Here is an 11356-nt window from a genome sequence, read left to right on the forward strand (position 1 = left end):
TCAGAATATGACAATATTCCAAATTTGAGACAGGTCATGTATACAGAATAAGGCATTATTCAGAATATAGCATTTTCCGATTAAGACATGGGGTATTCTGGTATTATTCAGGTTTTTAGAAGCATTCGTTGGCAGTGTATACACCGCATTCGGAATATGCGTCTCAATCAGGGTTTTTACGCCCTCTTGCCTGTTTCCGGCTTATGGCCAGCTCTGTGCGTTGCTAAGGTTGCTGTACACATACCGACCAGCCAACAGTTTGCTAGGCTGCAGACCTGATAAGAAGGAGAAACAGAGCTACTTTTATCTAGCTGCATTATCAAATACCTAGATATCAGGTTTAGTGGGATATTCACTTTGATTAGCAATGCAATAACAGCTCTTAGTCAGAATCATCTTTTTTTGGAACAAGGACAAAAACCAAAATATTGTGTGCATGTAAACATACTCGCCGACTTTCTTCTAATTCTAAAAGAATCTAGTTGATGGGCAGGTTTTATATTTTCCTTTACCTTTCTATTTATTTAGGGAAGGTTCACTGAGAGGCCACCTCTCTTTTGCAGGAATGCCCTGATCACATTCACACAGTTCCAAATTCCTACCTGGAAGCTAGCCAGTATGACCACAGTCTGATCTGCTGGCCACTGAGCAGCTCCACTGGAGCGGTTGGAGGTTAAGGGCCTTGCTCAAGGGCACCTCAGTGGTGGTAATTAGGGAGGGACAAGCGTTGCTCTTTCACTTTCCCCACCCAGATTTTATCCTGTCGGTCTGGGGACTGAACAGACGTCCCCTCGCGTCTCTAACACCACAATTGTTGTGGTATTTTGTCATGTGAAAATCGAGGGAATTATAAGTCCGGGGGCCTTTCAGCCACCCTCTGTATATAGTAATTTCCCACAGATGAAATGCACTGTGCAACAGCAAGATATTGTATAGAACATCATTCATTTTCATTAATTCAGCACATACTTCTCGCGCTGGACTCATTTTCACTTACTTACACTTGGAAAATAAATGGCATTATATCAGTGGGTGCGTAATTTGGACTGACACAAACATGCATGTTTGGTACTGGTTTGGCTCTGCCACCCTTTCCTTGATTTGATCTGCCATGGTTAGGTGCATTCACTGCCCTGTCACCATTGTCACTGTGTATATTTACTTTTACTGCTTATCACAGATGACAAACCTAGTGGTACATATTTTCCGTAGTTTGTTTTCGTCTGCAGTTGAATTACCTGTTGTGATTAGACAAAGAATGACGTCATAGGGCGCTTTCAATATTTTAATTGATTGACAGCCCTAGTTTTAATTCAGTCATTGTAGGTCTTCCCATGGAATGAGAACAATGTAGACAATCACATGCCCTATCCTTTAAGAGGCTCCATAAGATTACCAACGTACTACTAATACCTTAGTATCTTTAGTAAATGGAATTTAATTATCTGATGGCTTTTTGCAAGAGCTGGCTGGTTGAAGCTGAAAGTTTTTTGTTTTTCTTTTTTTTAGCTTTATAGTAAAGCATTTGCCATTTTTGCCTTCAGCTCTGAGCCGCAGGAAGGGAGTTTCCTGTGTGGATAAAGGATGTGATGACTGCAGGGAGGAGAGTGATATTAAAGCAGGGAAATTATTTCAGAAGGTGAAAGTCACATCTAGAAGGGTAAATGCATTGAATTTAATGTAGAATCTTACCTCTAGTTTTTTATAAGTATGAGGAATTTACATTATTAAATTGATTGAATGACTAACTAGTCTGTGTGTCACATCCTGTAAACATGGACAATAGTCAGTAATGGCAGTTTCTTACAGTGTCGGTCATTAAATTGGCAGTAATTTATTTTGAATAAAAACTTGTATCAAGAGTCTATGAATGTGTTTTTATTAAATCAGAATTACAGCAGCTGAACCAACTTTAATTTCCTTTAAAACCAGAAGCCTGATTGCTCGAGACACTTGTCAGGTAAACTCGCCTCTCCCTAAAAACCCTTTAACCCTCGCATATTTCTCTGCCCTACAGGTCTTCACCATCTTTGCCTTTGCCACCACTGGAGGTTACTCTGGGACATCCCACATTACAGTCTCATGCACGGGAGCATCGCCGGAAGACATAAAGCCTGCGTTTGGCTACCCATTCAGGTACTGTAGAACGCTCCCAGTCACAATAGCCTCTGCTGTGTATCTCTTATTGAACCTTGTCCACATCAACAATACATTTTAAAAATACAAACAGAATTTTCAGATTGTTTTAAAAAAAACTCCAGGACAAAACCCTTCGAAGTCTTTCTCCTCTTTCAGTTTGGCAAAAAACACGTTTGTGGATTAGTGTCATCATCTGGTGAAAAGTATGGCTTTTACACTTGCAGTGTGTCTCAATTCTGATACTGTATGAGTACACACATGTAGTAGCATGCTATTTACTCACAAGGTAGTGTTCAAATTGCACGTAGCCTTTTTGCACTGACCAGAAATTCTTCTTCTCCTTCCTCCTCTCTTTAATGGTAAATTACAGCCAAGCACAGCATTACCACAGCCTATTGTTGCTATGCAAAATATATACCAGCTTGTTTTCTTACGATCTGAATGCAATAAAGTCATACACATGTATAAATTACATTTGTATAGTTTGGTATCCACCATTTCAATTGCAAAATCTGCAGCTTCCTCGCCCGCCACATTCACAAGTTGGAAAATATTGGAAAATACGTTGGTGATCCCATAGCCTCTGCTCCATAGCAACCATGGAGTGCGAGTAGTGTCCAGCATTCCGCACTCAACGTTTTGACTACTTTGAGTGCAGCATACGGGTACTCCCAGTGTTGCATTTGGTCATACTTTGTCGGTGTGAACACATTGTGTTCAAAATAGCAAGTGTAAGTATTATGCAGGGTAAGTAAGTACAGAAGTATTACACAGGGTTGGTCTCAGCAGGTTAAACCTCCATTCTTTCCCCTGATACTCTTGATGGCTTAAAGCAACACTAGAGAACTTTTAATACCTTAAAATGTTTCCAAAATTGTTTCAGTGGTTCATAAACTCGTAACAGGGTGAAGGGCACTTCTGCATTCAAAGCGGATCTGTAGTTTTAAATTAGACAAAATGGGACAATTCCACGTCCAACATGTAGGGGGACCGAAGCGGGAAATGTTCTATAGCATTGCTTTAATTTTGTGCCTCAAATATAGCCAAATACACAATACTTATATTGCAGTAACATATCTTTGTTGTCAGATGACTGTACAAATACTGATTTGATTGTGAGTCTGTCTATACCATCTGAACTTTATATACAATCATATCAGCACCATACTATTCCACTGAAAGTCAATAAAGACAGGGTTATTAGTCAAACTGGTGATCACACGGGACGCCAGTGAAAGAAGTGGTGCCAGCATCTGGAGTTAAGCAGACTTGTTGGCATTCTGCATGAGCAAACAGCTGAGAGCATCAGAGTGGTTCGCAGAAACGGAACATTCTTTTGAGACAAGACTAGCGGAATATTTACTATTAAGTATTGCAGCCCTTTCTCAGCCTCTGAACAGTATGATCACATTTGTTCTTATTTACTAAAGGCTTGCACTAAGGTTTTGCCCAGGTAAAATAAAAAAAACAATACCAACAGATCTGAGGAAAGCAAGTGTAGAATCTGCAGCACTGTTTCATCAAATACATATGAATGGAGAGAAATGGGGAACCTTTATCCCTTGCCTGAACAATAGTTCAATAACAGACCGTAAACAATGACAATACTTTAGAGACAGCAACAAAATAAGAAACTCATTATAAAGTTACTTTACATTAGATCTCTGTTCAGAACAGCGGTTGCATTGTACTTTCTCGTCAATCAACAGAATCTCAATTATTAGGCTTTTTTAGACTAATTAACTTCAGATGATCAGCTGCCATGGCATTTTGCATTGGTAATGTAAACGAAACGCCAATTCATTTGTCATTAAAGTGTAATTCTGAAGTGGAGAACCACAGACAGAGCAGAGGTAAGCTCCAGCTGTCAGCTGAAATCACTAAACAGTTTAGGGCTGAAGTACATTTCTGATCTGCTACTACACTATGACCCCCCCCCACCTCCAGACCTTTCAGGTCGTCTGGGACAGGTCTGCTTGCTGTCCCCAGACTCAGAGCTAAATAGAGGGAAGCAGCATTGAGTTTCTATGCTCCTCATGTCTGGAACAAACTCCCAAAAACTGCAGGTCCTCTGCAACTCTGTTCTTTTAAATTAAGGCTGAAGACCTTTCTTTTTGATGTTGCCTTACTTTAAATAATTGTTAATACAGATACTTGTGTTAAAAATACTCTGGTAAAAGTAGAAGTACTGATCTAACTTCTTAACTCAAGTAAAAGTAACAGAGTACAGGCTTGGAAATTTACTTAAAGTATAAAAGTAAAAGTTGCCTTGAGAATGACAACCATTTGTATGCAAAGCTACCTGGACCGCGTGCATGTTGCTAGAGAGCAAGCTGAGAAACTTGAGTGGACATGGAGAAAAGGCTCTTTAAATGCCATTGCCTAAACAATGGCATAAAAACATCCAGGCCTAAAACATACCATTTTACTTGTTAAAAATATCATTGTGTAAATCTTTTGTGAAAGCACCAATAGTCCACACTACAATGTCGTTGCGGCATCGATATTGAGGTATTGTTGTGTTGGAACACACATATTTACTGTAGCGCTGTCATGCTATCACTTAAGACAGATATTAAAACCAGGTCTAAACCATCCCAAAATCCAGCAATGCAGCGCCTTCCCGTGTGGATATTTTTATATATATTTTAGAACTTAACTGCTAATAATAATAATAAAGTAAAAAATAAAATAAAAAAAAATGTAATTCCTCTGATTCACTGCTTTGTTTGGTGCTCATTCTCTCTCTGTCTCTCTTATATGTTCATACAATATTTGTAAAACCTTTCAACTCTCGCTTAACCCTTTTTATATTCTCTGTTCTTGCATTCCTTGGATAGAAGAGTAAATCAGGTGAGGACTTGTTTTCTCTGAAATCACACAAAAGAGTAAAACGAGTCATCAGAGCGACTGTTGAAAGTGCTTTCTCCCTCTGTACCTTCATTCAGGTTGCCAGCACAACCATATGAACTGCCGACATGCAACGGCACTCAAACCAATACGACCTTCCTGCAGGGTGACTTCTCCTCCTCGGCAGAGTTCTTTGTGTGTATTGGTGTGTTTGGGTTCCTTTATTGCACCGCCACGCTGATCCTCTACCTGGGCTACCAGAACGTCTACCGCCAGACCACCCGTGGTCCCATCATAGTGAGTACACACCCACTCCGACCTGCGGCCCTTTGCTGCCGCGGGACTCTCTCTCCCCTTTCATGTCTTCATCTGTCCTGTGGAAATAAAGGCCTAAAACACCCCACAAAATAATCAAATTGTGTTTTGATTACTCAAACCACTCGGCGAGGCGTTTGGGAAGTATTGGACCTCTGTCTTTCGTAGTGTAAACGCCGCTTTGTCCTGCTGCGTCTGTAACAAGAACGTAACAGGTACATATTTTTTGGCTTGGTGATGGCATGTGGTTCGCTTTTGTAATATAATATCCCTACTATTTTTTCACCAACACCAATCCAACCCTTACATTATTATTACACAGAATTACATGTTCTATTTTACTTGGAAACGTGACTTAGGTATGGTCTTAATTAGGGCTGCACGATATGAGGAAAATATCTAATTGCAATATGATTCACAATGTTGGAGGGAATGATCATTTTTCTCATTTTCATTGAAAATTTAACATTGAAAGAAATGAAAATGACTATAGTGATTTTTGTGAGGTTCTGTACCAAGCAGAGATTTTTTTTCTTTAGGATACAATTTGTAGGCTGGCACATCTCTGCACCACAGTACTTAATTCTGAATGGTTTGACAGATATTTTGCGATTAATTGTGCAGCCCTAGCTCTAATCTCATTTTACTTTGTCTCCACTGAACCCTCATTCTTTATATCTCAGTAACTTTATGTGTTACTCTTTTGAATTTTAAATGACAAAACACACAGCAAATAAATACCTTCTGAATATGTGTGTGGCATGATTGTGAATTGAGATGGTCCAATACCATTTCTTTATTCCCGATACCGATTCTGATACCTGAACTTGCGTATCGGCCAATACTGAGTACAGATCCAATACAATGTCCGATGATCCGATCCAATGTGTTTATATATGTTTAAACAGTATACTACTATCCCTGTATGGATATGATTTCTATCTTTGTATCTTCGGTCTGGCTCAGGTTAAACTTTTTGTGAAACATGAACAAACAAAAACAAATGCCACAGAACTTTCTTTTATCATCCAGTTTGGCAATCAGTTATAACGAAAAAAGAACAAATACTTCAACGTAGATTTTCTTTAGGGCTTTATTACGTGATATCGGATCGGTGCATAAACTCCAGTACTTCCCGATAAAGATACGAGCGATTTAGGCAGTATCAGAGGCGGTACCAATACTGGTATCTGTATCGGAACATCTCTAATTGTGAATGTAAAGATGCTGAGTGTTTACTGTGTACTCTGCCTCCAGGACCTGGTGCTGACCGCTGCCTTTGCCTTCTTGTGGCTCGTGTCGTCCTCAGCCTGGGGCAAAGGCCTGACTGATGTCAAGTGGGCCACTAACCCCGACCACCTAGCGGAGTCATGCAAAGAATTCTGTAAGCCAGGAGAATTTCCTTCCATGGGCCGCCTCAATGCCTCTGTGGTAAGTCTTCAAAAAGTACTGCAGCTGCCACGGACCTTAGTACGTTTTTGTTAAGAGACCCAATATTCTCAGAGTGGCCATATTTGTGCTTCAGAGGAGACGCATTTTATGTCTCAGTGCACGCATTGTTTTAGTCCGGTGCAACACCAGCAGCCCAGCCGCTAGTTAGCGTAGCGTAGTATGTTGCTGGTTAGCAAAAAACAAAAACATAATTATTTCTTGTGTCCTGGTTATTCACAATGAGTACGGATAGCTTTGCAGATTAAGACTAGACGATTTCCTAGGCAGATATTGACTTGGGACTATACCGGGTGGAATCCCATCTGAAGCACTGCTGGCCAAGAAATCACGCCAGTACAGGTCTAATATTGGTCGATCTATCCCTTAAAATAACCATGCGTCATGTTTACAGTGATCACCTATTCTGTGGACAGCTGTTTATTAAATCCATTCTGCGTTTTTCCCAGTCGACTTTATTGCACCGAAAAAAAATGTCGAAGGGCTGCAGGATGCCTCACGTCCTCGGGCTGTTGAGTGATCACAATCTCCTCCTCTCGTTCTATTTCCAAAGCATGCAGCTCCTCCTCTAAAAACTCTGGTTTTTAGAGGTATGCTTCTGGACCTACTGTCTGACAAGTCATCCTCTTCGTCTCTCACAAACTCCGACACGTTCATCGCCATTCACTGTCTACAGTAGGAAAAATAGCCAGCTATTCACGCTGGGTATGTTGACCCCGGTTGGGGGGTTTAATGTGCTGCGTGATCCCTGCCCCCCAAATAGCAGGGCTTCGGCTGTCCTGCCACCCTCTATAGTCCCAAAATAAAATGGTGTTTTATTATTATTATTTGACAGTTACACAAAAACACAGTGGCACGCTTTCTAATAGAACTTCTGTGCATTGCTGATGGTTTGAATCGGATGCATTATGAATTTCTGCTCCGTACATAGCAGAGAGAGTTTGCAGTACAACTATTTAAACACTAGTTTTGTCCAGAAGCAGGCAGCATTGTGAGCTGATAATCAAATGTTGGCATTTCACCATGTTGTTGCTGCATGTTGTCTCTGCTGCTGGGAACAAACTTACCTGATGGCCACCTGATTTCACCAGCTGTACACTAACAATTCTAGACTTACTACAATTTTAATTTGGGAAGAGATTAGCTCTTTCTGGTGCTAGAAACCTCAGCATCATCACTTTATCAATTTTCAACACAAACTACTAGACTGTGGCTGATAGTAGATCGTTGTTGTATATGAGTGCTCTAGTGGAATAGTGGAGTACAGCCAGTGCCATCTGGTGTTTGAAATAAAAACCAACATCCCTTCCACTACTGGGATTGTGTCACAATTTCTGCAACACAGTATTTTTTGGGTGATTTGGCGACCCAACAGTTTCAGAGTGTATTTCTTTATACACCATTATACACTTGCATTTGTTATTAAATTACTTATGTTCAAAATCTAGCAGAACCAAAATCCAGTCCGAGTGGGCCAACATAGCTTCCTCCGTGTCCTCTTGGACTTCTAGCCTCCGTCGTCATGTCTGGAGCGGCTGCTGCACCCATCGCCCGCTCATCCAGTTCCAACATCTCCACCAGCCATTTGCTTTAAGCCTTTCTTAACCAAGTAAAGCTTTCTGTCCATCAGGAAACTCCCTAAATCAGAGTGTGGAGGCAGAGCAGTCAGTGGACATTAGAGGTTACAACAGAAATTACATTTCTCCACAAAATATGATCCAATTTCACCAAAAATCAGTGTTATATCACTTCTCCCAGGAGATCTGACCCGCTCGGTAAAGTTACATAATGTGTTGTAAATTCGTAAATTCTGCAGGATGTCTTCCATTTCGGTCGGATGCCCATCACCTTCCTCTTTCTGGGGACTCTCAGGGTAAATCCAGTCTAGACTATCTGTCTAATCTGAGATTTCTGTTGCACGACTAAAAAACGTACATATTCCACCAAGACAAGTTCCTTCCTGAGGCTATTTTGCAGTGGCTCCGTCTGGCCCTTAGCACCGCCCAAGGTTATTGTGATTGGTTTAAAGAAATGCCGATAAACCACCGCTGTGGAGGAAGGTCTGGCAATGCGAGACTACATAGTGTAAGAGCAGGTGTAACATTGCTATGCAATGCAGCAATCAAAATGATTTGATGTTATTTAATGGTAAAAAGTAACAAAATGTTGCTTTAACTATGTATAATAAAATTGTAATGTACTTCGTAAAATGAAAGTGTAGTCTTACAGCAGCAGTTTATTTTTCCATTTTTGGGTGTTATTGTGATCAAAATAAATCTGTAGATGCAATAATAGCTAGTATTTTCGTATTTGACAATAATGTAAGTGTTGATGTACAGGGCAGTCTTATTTTCAAGCCTTTAAAGTCAATATATCAAATTTCATATAGTTGTAATATTAAGCTGTGTGTGTGTGTGACAGCAACAGATGAAATCTTTTAAAGCCTATAGCATGACCGCACTGGAACCCAAAAGTGGAGAACACAACATCATGACCACTGATGTTGCAGTTCCGGATCGATTTGTGATATTGAAGGGAATGATCATTTTTACATTGCTCTGTTTTTCATTGAAAAACATTTTTATTGTTTTGATTTTTGCGGGGATTGTGTAGCAAACAAAGGTGTTTTCTTATGTCTGTAGAAAGATGATGATGTGTAGGCAAAGATATCTGTGCAGCACGTCCATACTGTATTTAATTTCAGTTGGTATTTTGACACGTCGCCTCCAGCGATTTGCAAATTGTTGTTGCGCATATTGTAATTTCCATAAGATTTTGACTGATCAGTACTACTTTGAACAAAATCAGAACGCAGTGAGCTTTAAAAGTAGACCGTACGGGGAGCCTGGATAGCTCGGTAGACACCATATATAGAGGTTTACTCCTCGACTCGGTGGGCCCAGGTTCGACTCCGACCTGTGGCCCTTTGCTGCATGTCTTCAGCTGTCCTGTCAAATAAAGGCCTAAAAAATCTTTTAAAAAATAAAGTACACCCTACACATTATTTGTTGTCACTTCCTATCTTATCTCTTTTCTGTCTTTCTCCAGATATTTGGCTTTTTGAACTTGATCCTGTGGGCAGGGAACTGCTGGTTCATCTACAAGGAGACTCCTTTCCACAAGGATCCCAACCCACCAGCCACCATGGAGGAAGCAGGGCCCCCTGAGCCGTAGCCACATCACTGAGGCTCCTCAAGCATAGCCCCATGCCCGCAGCACGAACGCTCTGTGCCCAACACTGGTCTCTAATGTTAACTTGCAGAAATGGAGAAAACAAAAAGAAGGCGATTGTCCTAAATACCCCCTGTACCTCCCAACACATGTTGGAGCTATTTTTCAGCTACGGGTCTTTAGCTCAAGTTCACCTAGTCCCCAATGACTGAGCAACCCTTTATTTTCATTTTAAATCTGTCATCACTGTATGTACTTGGTGTTTAGAACAGCAGGCCTGCAGTGCATTTCCTTCCATATTAGCACACTGTCCTCCCCTGATGTCTGGCCTTCAGGGAGCCACATAGTGATGAAATTGTGATGTAAGAACCCAGAATCTCTACTAGTCTTCAGCCAGAGAAAGCAAACATCCCTCACACCCGGTAAAAGCAAGTGTTGCCGTAAAAAACAAAATCCAAAAGCAAACTTTTTAGGTGGGCGCAAATCCACCCCTGGGGTTCAGTCCAATTTGTAATCAGTAAGAGAAAATGCTACAGTACAGATCCCAAGTACTGTATTTCTAAACATGTAAGTCACTTCAATTTCATTAGATGAGTCATAGCATGAGGGGCAAAATATGTCGAATGCTCTTATTCTCCAGTTATAGCAACAGCTGATAGCAGAGCCCTGCTCTATGATCGGACTAAGCCATGTGTTCTCTTCTTTTCTCAACTCTGCCTCTGAGGCACCAGACCATCTAACCATTAAGGTAACCGCCATGCCATTTCCCCACCAAGGTTCTAATCTACTGACACACACACACAAACACACACACACACACACACACACACACACACACACACACACACACACTCTTAAATATACTTTATAACCCCATGGGTGTTGCAGTTTCAACACACTTTGAATTTATTGCTCTTAAAAAGAATACTAAGTAAAAAAGAAAAAAGAAAAATCGCACTACAATCTACTGCACTTCTCTGGCAGACTTTCATTTTGAAAGTTTCATTTTGTGTGATGTTTCAGGTTGTCTGGGATGGCGTTTGCTGCAGCCTTATTTTCAGCCTGTATACAGATCAAGGCAGGTTCCCTACAGGTTTACTCCAGTATCTGTTGTACATGCCATTACAGTGAAAGGGACTGATAGACGTCAGGCCAAACCTCAGAATGTTATCATTTACACTACTCTTCAACACTAAGACTCATTCTTTTGTTTGTGCGATATTTTGGGAAAGGTGACTTTATTTATATGCAGTTCATTTGTATTTTTATCTACGTTAATTGGTCCGTTGCATATTTTTAAAACCAATGTTGGGTTTCTGTTTGTATTTCCCAAATGATAAGTGTCAGTGTGCAGCTTCTCCTTGATTTGTTTTGTAATGTCAGATCTGCTGTTGAATGTGTTTATCCACTGAGTAGCTTTAGGCCTAATCGT

At 40.6% G+C, this 11356-nt stretch overlaps 2 protein-coding genes across 2 annotated transcripts in view; one reads left to right on the top strand and one right to left on the bottom strand.

Annotated features, from left to right (window-relative positions):
* zc3h11a (zinc finger CCCH-type containing 11A) overlaps positions 1-5616 on the bottom strand; it is a 28244-nt gene extending 22628 nt beyond the window's left edge. Inside the window, exon 1 of the mRNA XM_032513175.1 lies at positions 5606-5616. The gene's annotated coding sequence lies outside the window, so the exon portion shown is untranslated. The remainder of the gene's footprint in view (positions 1-5605) is intronic.
* The window catches only part of sypl2a (synaptophysin-like 2a), a 17769-nt gene extending 7173 nt beyond the window's left edge, over positions 1-10596 (top strand). Inside the window, exons 3-6 of the mRNA XM_032513188.1 lie at positions 2018-2136; positions 5088-5286; positions 6562-6735; positions 9802-10596. Coding sequence (XP_032369079.1) covers positions 2018-2136; positions 5088-5286; positions 6562-6735; positions 9802-9927 — 618 coding nt within the window. The 3' untranslated portion in view covers positions 9928-10596. The remainder of the gene's footprint in view (positions 1-2017; positions 2137-5087; positions 5287-6561; positions 6736-9801) is intronic.
* The last annotated feature ends 760 nt before the right edge of the window (positions 10597-11356 follow it).

Source organism: Etheostoma spectabile, chromosome 4 (genome assembly GCF_008692095.1).
Source record: "Etheostoma spectabile isolate EspeVRDwgs_2016 chromosome 4, UIUC_Espe_1.0, whole genome shotgun sequence".
Taxonomy (NCBI): Eukaryota; Metazoa; Chordata; class Actinopteri; order Perciformes; family Percidae; genus Etheostoma; species Etheostoma spectabile.